We start from the raw sequence: 16531 nt of genomic DNA, 5'->3' as shown, positions 1-16531 counted from the left end.
TTGAGACTTTAGCACATTTGGTAATTTTTTTCATAGAACCCATACTTCCATATATCTCTAATTTTAAAACTTGTAAAATATTTAAAATGAGTAGTTGCACAAATATGTTACTTTCAATTTTATTTAAATCAAATAAAGCTGCCATTGATGTGCAGAAATTGGCATAGAAACTACATGAGTTTAATTCATATAAAAATTGAAAGACAAAATCCTATTACCTAATTGTCTTATCCTGAATAATTAAATGCAAAGGATATACATGTTAAATGGCCACAGTGCACATAATGGAGTCATAAAACATTTTATACTGCTTTATTATAAATAATTGGAACTATTTCATTTTTTAAACCCAGATAACAAAACAGTAAATATCATGCTTTTTCCCATTATTTCCTTTTATTTTTGTATTATGAATTGGAAAACGTATTACTTTTCAAAAGAATGGTAAGTAAAAAATCTCTAGGAACACAAAAACAAAACACTCACTTTCATTCACTTAAATGAAAACATCAAGGAGGTTTTCAGAGGAAGCAGCTAAACAGTGCTATGAAAGAGTTGACAAGAACAGAAAAGCTGCGGAATACCTGCAAACATCAATTTTAAGCAGAACAGGTTTGTATACACATGTAAAAGTATAAACGTTTGATGGTAAACTTTGAAAAAATAACTTCTGAAAAATGTGAGTAGCTTTATTCTCTCAAATGGAGGAAACCCACAAAGGCACAAGAGATCAAGTCACCAGGCCTAAAACTGTGCCCGATAAAAACTTTTACTTTTTTTAAGAAAGGAAACTCAGAGTGGATTTCAATTTTCTTATATCAGAGTATACCCTATGTTTTGATAAAAACTGTTCACGCTTGTAGCCTTGAGCACTTAGAGGCAGAAAGCACTTCTTGACAAAATACTGTAGTAACTTCAAATTGCCATAAATATGTGTCCAAAATTGACTTAAAATCAGTTAAGCCATAGAAATATTTTCATTGTGATTTATAGTAACTAGTAATTAGAATTTTCTTAGTCAAGTGACTATGATTAATTTTCTCTTTTGTTCATGTGTTTTAACATATAATACAAAGTTTGCCAATTTTTTTCCTGTAATGGTAATGTCTTAAAATCAGAAATTGCCTAACAAAACAGAGCCCAAGGTAGAAAAATATGAAGAAATAGTATATTTCATAAAGTTGTATAGTAGTTTTTTGAAAATGTGCTTATTTGCATCAATTGAGGGCAATGTGGTATATTCCAGAATAAACAGCTATTAGGTTTACTGTAGATATAAACATGCTATGTACAATGATATTTATAATTCTTCTTTCACTTTTCATAGACTTCAAAGTGTATCTTTTATAGAAACTGGAACAGAGTGAATCTGGAAAGCAAGTTTCAGTTAATTAGTAAAAATTAAATTAGCATGAAATAACAGGGTGAAGGATTGAAGATAATTATTTTAAAAATAATAAAGTTACACTTAAGTGGACACATGCAAGAAGATACTGTAAAATGACCTGTTCCAGTTTACTTGGTTTTATTTCAACTTATTACACTCTAAAATACTGCTTTCATGTATAATATCAAAAGAAATATTAAATGCATGTATATTATTTTAAGGGCTTGATGATATATTTCACATTCTTTAAATTTTACTCAGGCTATAAATATATTTATATATCAGTCAGTTTTTAAAATAAATGAAAACTGTAGCATGGGGGGAAGGATAAATTTTCATCTCATATGTCCAATAGTTGATTATGTCCATCTTTTCTGAAAACTGTATCAAAAAATCAAAGAATAACGGAGTGTGTTTCTACTTCACACTGCTATTCTTCATGCACTACAATTCTTTATAGTTTACCAAAATGGAATTTACATTTGAAGATGGGTTAACTGATATCAACTAGCAAGTATGATTTAGGAATTAGACTTCTGAAATCCATTTCACTAAACCAGAGGGCAATGCTGTTCTTCCTGAACTTTTATTAAAATTGTGCAACAGTACAAACTTATTAGGTTTGCATAGAAATAACACCATTTCACTGGTGTAATATATCTTTTCTGAAGGATTATGGCAAGCCAGATTTTATTATTCATGTATACTCTTTTTGTTGTTGTTCATTTTCTTCTTCTTCTCTCTCTCTTTTTTCTTTTTCTTTTTTTGGTTTTACATGAAATAAACCATATTTATCATCTGGCTACCATAGTTCCAAAATAAGATCCAGTAGTAGTTTGAAGCACAGTGACCTTAACAGTTTCTTCCCTTTTAAAAGCATGACAGTGAATGGCAGTCTATAGTCAAGCCGTATGAACACAATCATCCCAAGTAGAGACTCTGTGAACTCAAAAGGTTCCAAGTTCACAGTCAAGGACCTTGGTGACTTCACATAACTGCTACTTGTTGCTAGAAGGGAGACCATATGTTTGCTTCAGAAATTTTCAAGCAGTTTCTCATCTGGTGGCTTCTCCAGATTTCTTGGTGGCTTTTATAATTGCTCTTGACTGACATTATGCCTTCAAAAGTCCAAAGGTCGAATCATCATAGTTGTGGAACGTAAGGAGTAACTGGGCCCTTTGAAATAATGCCATTTTATTCCATTCAGTTTTCCATGGTTCTGTCCCGCTGTATAAAACATTCCATTTAGATTGGATGGGCCACAGGCATCAAACCACCAGCCTGAAAAATTAGTTAATAATGAAAGAGAAGGAGAAGAAACAATTACATAAGTAAATTGAACATTTGGAAATTCATGCCACTTACTGAGGGGAAACATTCATACTTATGATTATTTGCAAATCAGAGGTATTCAAAAAATATCTTCCTGGTAGTGAAATTGTTTTAAATAGCATCCAACAGTGTAATCAGAAAGAGGAACGCTCTCATGAAAATCAGCTTTCAGTGTCACTCCATTGGGACTCATTTCCCAATGTAATGATGGGAAGCATTTGGGTTTCAAGATACGATCTAGTCAGGCCTGGATTTGTACAAAGGGTAAGTAAAATGAAACCCTTCAGAGGCATTCCACCTGAAGCCTGTTATTGGAAATAGAGCAATTAATTATTAGCAATGAAGTTCAGAAGCTTGGACAGCTAACATCTAAACAGAAAGAAATGTCCTCCATGTAGTTCATAATTTTGCCTACTGGCCCTTAGCTGCTTCTGAAATTAACTGGATAGCAGAAAATAACTATGAATTTGGATGGCTATACCCTCTCTGCAGTTTATAGCAATATGGGAAGCATTCATTCAGAGTAACCACATAGTTCCTATAGAGCAGAATGTTTTCCTGTGATTGTCAAAGTTCTTTCTAAACTTAGTAAAAAGAAAAACGATGAGTAACATATAGATCCTGTGCTCACATAGCTCTCTGCAAGGATAACTCAGTACTTTATTTTTTAAATGAATTAAGTTCTTAGCTTTTGGATAAAACATAGTACTTTCCCCCTCTCTCCTGAAGCAATACTACTAAAATCTTTAGGGAGAGATTTATGCCAGAGACATTCTGGCATGTTTGTATTTGGATACAGTTGACCTCCCTTTGATTACAGAGTTATACCTAAGGGACTAATAGCTAAAGAAAGAGAAAGCTGTACAGCTGATGTTTAACTGTAACATGAGCATCATCTTGCAGAAACTTTAGAAAAAGTTAAATGGAGAAAAACTAGTTCTCATTTTTCAATTTTGGAGGGTGAATACAGCTGGGTTGTGTTTATAAAGTCATACTAGAGGCCTAACAAGCTATATTAATCACTAACTCATACTAGGAAAAAGTAAGGTATGTCAACGAATTTGGAAAGACACTGTATTTAATGTTTTAGCAACTGTATGCAAACAACATAGATGTTAATGTAGTCAAAACACGGGGGACAAGAAAGTTCTTATTTGGCAAGGAAGGAGGAAACTGTAAAATTCCACCTTTTTCTTCTTAGGATTAATTCCTTTAAAATTTTTTGGTAAGTACAACCAGTAAAACTATGCTATTTATATTAAAAAAAGGCATTCTAATAGTAGGGAATTTATTTACCCGTAAGACTCTTAAAGGACAAAATGAAACTCTACTTGATTGCTTCAGTATTTTAACTTTCTCCTCCTTTTCTATGACCTTCTTCAGGCACTCTTCCACCATGTTAACGAGCCTTTCATAGTCTTTCAAATATCCACCACGGTCTCTAAAGCAAGCACAGTTACTTGATTGTTGAGGACCACTACAAATCATAAAAGGATCCTCCAAGTTACATTAAGATACTCAGGGCAGAAGTGTGCGGATTTGTTTGGTTTATAGAAAGTCATAAGAGTTCTGGAAGAGTGTGGGAGGGCAGACGTCTGTTGGAACATAGCCTGGCAATGAAGGGCACAGACTGAAGAATGCATTCATTGGGAAACTACAATGAACTTCCGAAAGAGACAAGAAAAAGTAGGGACACATGAGGGAATAGGATAAACTGATTTTATGTATCTTTCCTAACGAGTAAAGTGGGAAAATGTTCCAGGTAAGAAGAAAGGCATTTTGGAGACACTGAAAGGAGACCAGTATGGATAGGTCAAAGTTAATAAGAGCAACAGTAGCCTGAAGCTGTGAGGGTCTGAAGATCGAATCACATAGTCTTTTATTCATTATCCCTGGTTGCTCAGTGGTAATGAATCAGCCTGCAATGCAGGAGACATGGGTTTGATGCCTGGTTAGGGAAGATCCTCTGGAGAAGCAAATAGCAACCTACTCTAGTATTCTTGCCTAGGAAATCCCCTGGACAGAGGAGTCTGGCAGGCTACAGTCCACGGGGTTGCAAAAGAGTCAGACATGACTTAGCAATTAGACAACAGCAACAACAAATGTAAAGGCATGGTTTATATTCCATATTCTTAGTGCCACACCTAACAGAGTGTGCTTAGCAGATGACTGGCAAGGGCCTACAGACTTATTGACAGACTGTTTCTTCTTTTAAAGCCTCTATGGTCTGAATTAGTCCAGTTTATTTTTTTTAAAGCTATATTTGATAGATACCTGTATATATAACATCTGAGTTTATTGTATTCATTTTTTATTTCTTTATTCATTCAATTTATAATCCTCATGAAGTGTTGTCATACAACACTCAACAGGACAGATGTGGTCCTTACTCTTATGGAGCTTACTCCTAATGTGACAAACAGGCAAAAAAAAAATGTAGCAAATAAATAAAATACGTACAAATCATTAGGAAATGATGATGGAAAAAGGAAGAAGAAGAGGATGAGGGGAGGAAGAAACAGAGAAGAGGAGAGGGGAGTTAGAATCAGGGAGCTATGAAGGAGAATAACAGGAGACCTATTTGTCTTTTCATGTTCATGGAAGAAGTTGATATTTCATGAAACTTGACAGATGAGAAGACTGCAAAGTGAAGATGGGGAAAGACTTTACTAAGCAAAGCATAGCACATGCCAATGCCATGAAGCTGAAAGAGAGTTTGGTGTTTAGGGACTAAAAGAACTTCAGTGTAGTTGGTGGTATCCAGTGGCCAAGGGAAAGACTTGCAGGAAATTAAGGTGGAAAAATGGCAATCTTGGTGGAAATTAAAACAATGTGGAAAATCTTATAGTTTATCCAATCTACTTGTCTATCATCAGGTGAACAAGTGGAACATTCTCTAGGAATGGGAACCAATATTTTACCAGGGGAACCACATCTGCCAGGTTAAATGTTTAATTAAATATTATTTAGAGCCCTTGATCTCTAACTGTGGTCTACCAAAGCCACTCTGAGCACACGTTGATGAAGGGGAATCAGTTCAACAAATACTAACCAATGGACAGATATAGGGGTCAGAGTTGAGTAAAACAAAATTCCTGACTTCAAGGAGTACACAATTTTGTGTAAGAGAGAAACAAACTGTTAAATGAGAAGATAGCTATTTAACAGAGATAAGGAAAATCTTGGGAACAGAGGCAGAATGTCCTGTTTGTGGATCTGTAAGGTTCACTCATCACTTGATCTGGATCCTGAAGGATGGGTGGGAGTTCACAGGGTAGAAAGAGATTATCTAAAGACAGTACGTACTCTGGCAGAGCAGGAGAGAGTGCCTGCCAGCAGCATGGCTTGGCTGCAATGCCAGTGGGTAAGGGGTTGGAGAACACAGGGCTGGCAAAATAAACAGGAACAAGAACATGGAGGGTTTTATTGTATGCTTAAAAATGCTCTTGTGGGCAATGGGGAGCCTAAGCACCAGACCAAAAATTAGAAGACCCTGACTTTGATGCTGACTTCACCAGTTAATAGCTAAGGGATCTTAGGCAATAGTAAATGTAACATTTGATATCTGAACAGTTACTATGTATCGGGACTCTGCTAAAATATTTATACACATTTTCTCAGTTTATTCCACACAACCCTATGTGGTGTGGCAAGTACTAAAATGAAGACCCTGATGCTCAGACAATTTAAGGAACTTTTCCAATGTCACATAGTCACTTACCTCCTCATTCCTAAGATGTGGACCATAAATATCTAATCAACCATTTTCACAGCACAGGTGCAGAGATCATATAAGATGGCACACTATTAAAGCCTCTAAAAGCCTATCTAAAGGTTCTTTTGTAAGTTATTTAGGAAGCAGGCATAAACTTTAGAGCAGGAATAAAAAGAATCAGATCTTATGGGATCATCACAATCATTTCATAATGAAGACCAAGTCATCAGTGCCAACATATTTACTTATTTGCTTGCTAGGGTTAATTAGAGAAACATGAAAATAATTTGGATTCAAATGAGTACAGTTGTTCAGTGTTCGTGTTGTAAAGACATGGCATTTAACTACCTAATATGGGTTTTATGGGCTTACGTAGGGTTTAGGAGGTAAAGAATCTGCATGTAATGGAGAGGCAGATATACAGGATAGACTTGTGGACACAGTGGGGGAAGGAGAACGTGGGACGAATTGAGAGAATAGCTTGGAAACATATACATTACCATATGTAAAATAGATAGCAAATGGGAATTTGCTCTGTGACCAAGGGAGCTCAACCCAGTACTCTGGGACAACCTAGAGGGGTGGGGTGGGGTGGGATGGAGCAGGAGATAGAAGCGGGGTTCAGGAGGGAGGGGACATTTGTATACCTATGGCTGATTCACGTTGATGTATGGCAGAAACCAACACAATACTGTAAAGCAATTATCCTCCAATAAAAAAAATCAGACTGCAGAAAATAAAATGAAAGGGCAATTATTACTCATGACAATTTCAGTTGTAGTATCAGTGTTCTTCCCGGGGACGGGGGAGCCTGGTGGGCTGCCGTCTATGGGGTCGCACAGAGTCGGACATGACTGAAGCGACTTAGCAGCAGCAGCAGTCCTTTATAAAAAAAATACTCTGAACTTTCAGTTCGCAAAACTAGTTATTTGTATGCAAGTAAGTATTTCCTGTTTTTTCTGACAAGGAACAACAAGAAATTTCTTTGTATCAAATATTTAAGTTTGCCCACTTTCTACCTCTCTTTGAAAAAATTAAGCATGACCTGGTCATTTAACACAAATCCTGAAAAGAAGTGGCTTTAAAGCATATTCATAGAAAGCAGGCAAAAAGTACAGCAGGCTCCTGGTTACTACTGGTTAATCTCCTTTTGCATTCACAGATAACCATATGTACTCATGGGTCCTCAGAACAAGGTAAGTTTGCGTAGATTGAAGGTATCCTTGTGAACATATAAAGGAGTATTCCTGGGTTTGCATTTCCTCTCCGATTAGATATCAAATAGCTGAATTAAATACCTTCTAAAATTCTGGGGTGATATCAACTTTGTACTTTGTTCTATAAGTGCCTGGGGATAGATGAGCAATATGTTAAAGAAGTTAATTAGAAGAGGCACTTTAAGCTTTAAAGAACTTAGCAATGAACGCAAAGGATGGAAGGGAGCGGCAGCTTCCATCTGCTGTTGGGACAACTGATAAAATGTCTTAAATGTTTTAAGATTGGCAATTGCTGAGATGAACTTTGCCAAGCATTTTTCTTCATAACCTGTAACCTTATGTATATTTTAATAAGAAATCCGAGAAGCATGTTTCTAATTCATTTACACTTAACTCATTAAAATTTAGTTTTGGAATAACTATCTTGGGCTTCCCAGGCCTTGAAAAATCATTTGAGTCTTTTATCTCTGAAGCAGAAAATTCACATTTTATCACCAATACATGAAACTTTGCCCAGAAAACAGGAACTTGATTCTAAACTTTGTACTCAGGAAGTTCAAATTTATTTGAAAGTCAGGAAACCTAACTCTCAAATTCTTCTGATCCTAAACAAAATGTCTCTCAACACTTCTTTTCTAAGGTAAAAAGTACAGCAAAATAAAAAGATCTACCTTTGGTTATGGATTTCTTTCTAATCAGCAACATGCAAAGAACTGGCACAGAGAGTAAGAATCTTCCTCTTTTAAGGAAGGATGAGGCTGAAAAAAAAAACTGACTGATGTCTAGTGATCTTCGGGACCATCATTAAAATCACTCACTGATTTCACGGGTACAAATCCAGCTCCTACCCAGAACTAGCCTCAAGGAGCAGCTGCAAGCTCTTGTGTGTGGAGCCGAAGGATCCTTCCAGAACTCTGCATTCCTTCTGTCATTTCATCCCATACCCTCTTCAAGTCAAGGACTTGGCTTTTTTCCCCTTTCTCTTCTTTTTGTTCCATAGATAGAAAGTTGTTTATCCTGGCTGGTAATCTTGAATTCATTTTAATCCTTTAGGTATTCTCTTACTGCCTCTTTCCTCCCTTGGACTTCATTTTACTTTTAACTACAGTTAAGTGAGGAAATCCTCATGAAAATGGGCCTTAAACAGTAAAACAGAGCTAAATTCTTGTCTTTGAGTGCTGTTTCTTTTAAGAATGGCAGTAGAAGGAGTGGATAAGGTAATGGCTTATCTGGAGGTCATATTCAAATCCTCTGAAATTAATTCTGCGACCTTAAGCAACTTAGCTAAGTCTTCCATATCTTAGTTCTCACCAAAGATCTCTATCGAATGGTTTGTGGAAGTGTCCTTTAAACTATTAAGTGTGTCATTTATGATAATGCAGAAATGACTGTTATACACTAAGAGTGCAATGTATATTCACTATATTACTTATTATTAGAGTAAAATATAAACAAAATTGTTTGGCTATTCTCATCAACTATTAAGCTTTGGTGGCAGCCTTGTGTTATAGGCCTATCAGTTCTTATTCACTTTTTTCCAAATTGAACTTTTAAGAGACATTTTCTGATATTATTTTTTCCTTTTTCCAATAAATATAAACTTCCTCCCAGAGAACAGGAATATAGTCCTAAATTCTGCACTTAGAATGTTCAAATTTATTCAAAAGTTATAAACCTAACACTCAAAAGTTTTCCAATATGGAATTTAGTCTTCTGGGGTTAGGTTATTCTTAAAATGTGGCTCTAGTCTTTAATATTCATCCCTTTGTTCCATGTGTGTGCATGCAAATTAATATACACATGTGAAAGTGAAAGTGTTGGTTGCTCAGTAGACTGTGTCTGACTCTTTGCGACCCCATGGACTGTAGCCTGCCAGGCTCCTCTGTCCATGGAATTCTCCAGGCAAGAATACTGGAGTAAGTATTCTTCCCTGATGGCAGTAAGTAGCCATTCTCTTCTCCAAAAGATCTTCCTGACCCAGGGATTGAACCTGGGTTTCCTGCATTGTAGGCAGATCTTTACCATCTGAGCCACCAGGGAAGACATATACATACTTTGGCATTTTAAATCTAAGTTCATGAAAAAGTTACATTCATATTCACATTGATTTATTTTTATGTCTTTTCACCAAGATAATTTGTGATTTCACAATGTCCTTTCAGAGTCTGATAGCCTACTCATGCATTTAACCAAAATTTATTAAGCACATCCTGTGAGACAAGCACTACACTAGGCCCTGAAGACACAATGGTGGAGAGCATGATGTCCCTGATTTCAAGAAATGTACCTTTTTTGTGGAACAGGCTTATGCACTAAATAAGAAATTGCTTTGAAATACAGTAATGCAATGTAGATATCTGTGGTCAATCTTAAATTATCCATATGGATCTTTTCTCTCAACATGTTTGCCTTAAAACCTAGGGAATGCCAGTTATCTGACAATGCTTAGCACATCCTTCCTGTGTTATCAAAAACTCTAAGATTATTACATTTTCCCAAAGATCTGTCACTTTAACCAGTTAGGGAGCCTGTTAATTTCTTCCATTTTGTCTTCTTCAAGGTTATATAGCAGGCAAGGCAAGCATTTATCAACTCTCTACTGCTAGCATCTGGTAAGTTCGAGGGTGTACTAAGAATTTATGTGTATGACTTTATCCTGTCTTTTAGAATTGAACTGAGAATATCCTTTGTTAGCTTTAGCAAAGTCTTGTCTGTCGACTGACATAGTTTATGTGTGGGAAAACAGATTGGAGTTTCTACCACAACAGATTCTTTCTGCAGAGGCTTAGGTCACATTTTTACATAGCTTTTATATTAGATACCAAATAAGAAAATTGTGTTGAAAGAAAAGGTAAGAAAAATAATGTAAAACAATACCATATTTTGTTAGGGGTCATTTTCTTTTCTTTTGGTCAGCAACCTTTAGTAATTATAGTTTCTAGCAGAATTTAGAAAAATATATTTTGAAGAATACTAATTTGGTACTAAAGCCCATGTTTTCTTTGCATGTAAAAATCTAATGAGAAAAGGTTTTCATTTTCATAATTTGAGTCATAGTTTTTTGCATATTTAATACAATAAATTCATATAAACAAAAGCATGTGTTGACTGATATTACATTTTCATTTTGTAAATATTAAATAATAGGGAAAACATTAAGTTTATAATGAAACTGATTCTTTCCTTGGATTCATGAGGGTACAAGAAGGGCTCTCCTGTGAGACTAAGAAAATATTTCCTATAATCACCTCTTAAATTTATCCCTCCCACTACTGAAATATATACATTTGTTGTAATATACTATATAAAGGGGGAACCTAAGGAGAAAACTTACACATTTTCTTAAGTTCAGTGAATCACAGAACATAGATATTTCTGGTTTGTAATAAACGCACACTAACAAATCATCTCTAATGATTAATTAAGAGGTCAGTTTCATAGAAAATGTGTGTGGCAATTTTGATTTTGAAATAGATTGTATGGTCCCATAACAACAGTGTAATAAAACATAAAAATTATTCAGTTTTTACCAGAAGAATTTCTGGTAAGGTAGAAATAAGTACATATATGTCTGGAAAAGGACATATCAAACACTGTGGTATCTATTTCTACTGCTGCAAATATGTTTTTTTAGCCAGCTATACTTCTTTTCCACTAACAATGAACTACAACCAAACTGAAAAATAATATTACTTGTTTTTCTCTACTGCAGCCACTAAGAGTACACAGAATAACAAACTCACAGAACCGGAAGAAAACGTAGGAGACAATCTTATGTAGACTGGCAACTAGAGGAATGTGCATACGTAAACTCTCTCATGTAACTACCTTTATATTTTCTTGAAGGTGTCCATAACTAGACATCCACAATCTTTTCTGGAAACTCATTCCAGTCTTTGATTCCTGGACACTCCATCAAAAGTCACTTTTCCCTTCTCCAATAACGATCACGTGCTATATTTTGTCCCCAGAACTTGCTATAATGTGAAATCGTGTGTTTATTGTTTACTTTTTGTTGATGGTCTTCTTCAAAAAATACAAGCTCTATTCTGTCTTGCTTATTTTTCTAATTGTGTTGACTCTTAACAGTTGCTCCTTAAAATTATGTTAAGTAAATAGAAGGAAGTTAAGATGTTAGGAAGATGGAAGAACAAAATGTTCTACTTTCTGTCTAGCTGAAATACCTTCTATTTTTAATTAAGCCTATCTCTTGTTTTTCAGTCGTTGATAGATAGGGTAACAACAATACCACCTTCTCCAACAAAAATCCCTCCATGTACTTGAAGAAAACTATTTAGGATGGTTAAGCAGGCAATAAATCTGACTTTATCCTTAATTTCTTTTAGAGGAAACAATGGAAAATATATAAATAAACAAGATAAAACAAAGCTTTAACTGATGATGACAGAGAACTAAGAATTATTAGTTTCAAAAAGCATGAAATCTATCTGCTTAAGACATGATTTAAAATATGTAATAAGTCAAAATACACACCTTTTAAAAGGAGAAGAAAAATCATTAGATGGAGAAAGTGTTTCTAAGGTGAACCATGGCAGAGAATATAGAGTGGTGGTGGTGTGGGGGTAGTTAAGTAGAACATAAGTTTCAGATAATACTCAAGTTACCTGGACTGTCATTGACATTCACCCTTGTGTACCCCAGTTCTTAGCTATCTAAATTCCACATATTAGTTTTGCAGAGTGCATCACTTTGCAAGACCTGGATTCTTTTAAAAGGATATTTGATAGGGCAGTGGTGTTTATTACAGAAACATATTTACTTAGACTATTCCAGCCCAAGCAATAAGTGGAAATTTCTTCTCTTCAATATATGTGTTTATTGATGGGTAAGAAGTAGGTCCAAGAATGATTATGGATGAAAGAACATGACAAAGTTCAATCGTCTGAAGCAGAAATAAAATCACAATACTGAGCGATGTAGTTTTCTCATCATTAACCAAGAGATGCATTCTCCTCTTTGCTTTGCTCAATATTTTCATTATTATGACAGTAATATGAACATATTGGAACACTATTCTAAGTAAACATTTGAACAATTTTACTGTTGGTCTTTCATGTGTTGTATTTATTTGATAAGAAAAAAATATCTGTAAAAACAGACATGGAGAAAATGAAGTGCACGTCTATATTAAAGTGGGCAAAAAAAGTACAATCAAAGTCCGTTTGTCCTTGTATAAAGTTGCTGATAATTTCACTTAAAGGATCAAGGAGGTAATAAAAAGCGGTATTTTCTTTTAGGAAAAAAAAAAGTTCAAAACCTAACCTGTGGGTAACATTTTCAAAATATTCTAAATTTGTAACAGCTAAAATTGCATATAAAAGACTTTTGAATGTGATGTCAAAATGGCATTTTTAAAGCTTAAGGAGGAGGATATGACAGAGGCAGAATCATAACAAGCTGGCTTTGGTAATGATAAGGCCAGTCTGATGTTGAAAAGATGTTACTATAAGTGGAGTGGATGGGAATCCAAATGGGATGTGATTTGGTAGTGGTAGTAATGAAGGGCCTGGGTATGGTGATGAAGTTGGAAAGATTTTTCCAAAATGTTGCCTCTGTACTCTTTCATGCTTTGTTAATTAATGAGAAAAAATTCATTTCATTGGTTTCAAAATCTGAAAGTGACTTCAAGGGTTCCAAGATGGTTATTCATTCATTCATGCAACACATATTTTATTGAGTTCCTATGTGCCACAATCTACCAAGCTAGATGTTAAGGATAAAATGATGAATATTTAATTACTTTCATTTTCCTTATGTACAAAACGTACAATCGAGTTTCTCTCCCTGTGTCTTTCATAGAGTTGGTTTGAGATTCAAGGAAGATAGTACAACACATATGTAACAGGTAATAATATATAATTATAATGATAGTAATACTATATTTGGAGAAGTAAAATGTTAGATTTAGAGAGTTTTTTCTCTACTAGCATGAGTTTGTTATAGGATAACAAACAGAGGATAAGAATAGTTAAAGGTGGGAGTGATTACTCTTCCATTAAGAGAGGGAAACAACACTAAACTGTGAGAAGAGAGACACTGGGACAAAGCTTCCTTTACAGTTTTGCTTGGTGCCAACTCTTTTATGCCAGAGCCTGGAACAATTTTGAGCGACATCATTTGCCGTAAGGTTTTAATTCAGTTGTTTCTTAGACTTCACTCAGTCATTTATTAACTTCACGAGCAGTTTTTGCCAGGCCCATTTATAACTTTTATTAATATTTAATGAATATTTTTCTTGAAATCAATGATTTGTTAAATATCAAATATTGTGAATCCTTTTTAAAATGCAAAGTTTACATCATTCCTTTAAAGAGGAAATCAGCACCACTTTCTATAATAAAAGGGAGACATAAAACTCAGCAAAAAAAAAAAAAAAAAATTTAATTAATTTGAGGTAGATGCTATTGCCTTACCAGGGTCTTGAGACTGAGGCTGAAGAGTTTGCTCCTTCTTTGCTAAGAAGAGTAATTATTAAGTGCTGAAAAAGTATAGATAAGCTAGTACTAAACTGAGAATTTCTCTTTGACACACAAGGCGAGAAAAAATATTTAAAAAGTGAAAGAGGATAAACTCTCTTACTCAGTGATATATATTTTTAATGGTATCTTCTGTACCAGCTAAATTGGGCTCCAAAATCACTGCAGATGGTGACCGCAGTCATGAAATTAAAAGACGCTTGCTCCTTGGAAGAAAACTTATGACTAACCTAGACACCACATTAAAAACCAAAGACATTACTTTGCCAACAAAGGTCCATCTACTCAAGGCTGTGGTTTTTCCAGTAGTCATGAATGGATGTGAGAGTTGGATTACAAAGAAAGCTGAGTGCTGAAGAACTGATGCTTTTGAATTGTGGTGTTGGAGAAGACTCTTGAGAATCCCCTGGAGATCCAACCAGTCCATCCTAAAGGAAATCAGTCCTGAATATTCATTGGAAGGACTGATGCTGAAGCTGAAACTCCAGTACTTTGGCCACCTGATGCAAAGAACTGAATCATTGGAAAAAACCCTGATGCTGGGAAAGATTGAAGGCAGGAGGAAAAGGGGATGACAGAGGATGAGATGGCTGGATGGCGTCACTGACTCGATGGACATGAGTTTGAGCAAGCTTCAGGAGTTAGTGATAGTCAGGGAGGCCTGGTGTGCTACAGTCCATGGGGTTGCAAAGAGCAATTGAACCGAGCAACTGAACTGAACTGATACCAGCTAAATGTCTTGCAGAGGTCAATACCTTATAATGTAAAAGCACTGGTATAGCTAGTTTGAATTGCAAAACTTTAGACCTACCTCCATCTCTCTTCCCTCTTGACTCCATTTCAATAGAATGATCAATTACACAGTTGTAAAGCATTTTGTAAGAAAGTTTGGGTTTTTGCTTTTTCTGTATACTGAATATTCAAATTGTTGTTCATTCCACCACAGGGATCATTATGAGTATTTAGAAAGTAGGATAAGGGGGACTTTAAGAGGTTTAAGAATTTATTCAGAACCAAGCTTAGCACACCCCCACCATACATGCTGGGGGAGGAGGCAAACTTCTAAGTATGCTAACAATGTCTTGCACAAGAACATGTGGTAAATTAGTGGGCAGAACAAAATGATCTCTAGGGAATTGCTATTCAGTTTCCTGACCAGAAGATCATAGTCTTTTCTCACAGATAAGAAACCTCAAGCCTCAAACCAATGAAACATAACTTAGAGAATGGCCCCGTAGGACTTACCTCCTGTTAGCATGAGGGCACATTTGCACATGCAGTTGTCATTATCAGCATCTTTAGTGCTGAAATCAGCACCATGCAAGATCAGGCTGCTCTGTTTTCCTGCTGTCCCAGTGTGACCCTTCAAATACAACCTGAAGTTAAAAAAAAAGAAAAGTCGTTCAATAGAATAATAGAACCCAGAAGACTGGTTTTGCTGAATGTTTGGCTTTTTCATCATTTTCTCCCTTCTCTGAACTCAGCCCTTCAACGACTGTTTTATAAGATCAAAGCTCTCTGAACAAAAGAAAGACAGAGAATGGGGTAGGAGGAAAAAAGAAGGAAGGGAGGGAGGCAAAATTCCACTTTACAGACAAGTAAAATTCTCTACCTGTGGGTAGAGAAGTCAAGTGGACCTTAGGAACCATCACTATGAACATAACTAGAGGAGGCGATGGAATTCCAGTTGAGCTATTTCAAACCCTGAAAGATGGTGCTGTTAAAGTGCTGTACTCAACATGTAGCAAATATGGAAAAATCAGCAGTGGCCGAAGGACTGGAAAAGGTCAGTTTTCATTCCAATCCCAAAGAAAGGCAATGCCAAAGAATGTTCAAACTACCACACAATTGTACTTATCTCACACGCTAGCAAAGTAATACTCAAAATTCTCCAAGCCAGGCTTCAATGTATGTGAACTGTGAACTCCCGGATGTTCAACTTGGACTTAGAAAAGGCAGAGGAACCAGAGATCAAATTGCCATCATCTGTTGGATCTTCAAAAAAGCAAGAGTTCCAGAGAAACATTTACTTCTGCCTTTTTAACTACACGAAAGCCTTTGATTGTGTGGATCACCACAAACTGTGGAAAATTCTAAAAGAGATGGGAATCCCAGACTCTCTTACCTGCCTCCTAAGAAATCTGTATGCAGGTCAAGAAGCAACAGTTAGAACTAGACATGGAACAACAGACTGGTTCCAAATTGGGAAAGGAGTACGTCAAGGCTGTATGTTGTCATCCTGCTTATTTAACTTATATGCAGAGTACACTATGTGAAATGCCAGGCTGGATGAAAAACAAGCTGGAAACAAGATTGCTGGGAGAAAGATGAATAACCTCAGATATGCAGATAACACCACCCTTATGGCAGAAGCAAAGAACTA

The 16531-nt window shown here is 35.7% G+C and overlaps 1 protein-coding gene across 1 annotated transcript in view; it reads right to left on the bottom strand.

Annotated features, from left to right (window-relative positions):
• Nucleotides 1–297: 297 nt before the first annotated feature.
• The window catches only part of ANGPT1 (angiopoietin 1), a 472143-nt gene continuing 455909 nt past the window's right edge, over nt 298–16531 (bottom strand). The window contains exons 9-10 of the mRNA XM_019974047.2: nt 15394–15524; nt 298–2668 (exon numbers count right to left, since the gene is read on the bottom strand). Of these exons, the coding sequence (XP_019829606.2) occupies nt 2508–2668; nt 15394–15524 (292 nt within the window). The 3' untranslated portion in view covers nt 298–2507. The remainder of the gene's footprint in view (nt 2669–15393; nt 15525–16531) is intronic.

The sequence above is a fragment of the Bos indicus genome, chromosome 14 (genome assembly GCF_029378745.1).
Source record: "Bos indicus isolate NIAB-ARS_2022 breed Sahiwal x Tharparkar chromosome 14, NIAB-ARS_B.indTharparkar_mat_pri_1.0, whole genome shotgun sequence".
NCBI lineage: Eukaryota > Metazoa > Chordata > Mammalia > Artiodactyla > Bovidae > Bos > Bos indicus.
This window is presented reverse-complemented; position numbering and strand designations above follow the sequence as displayed.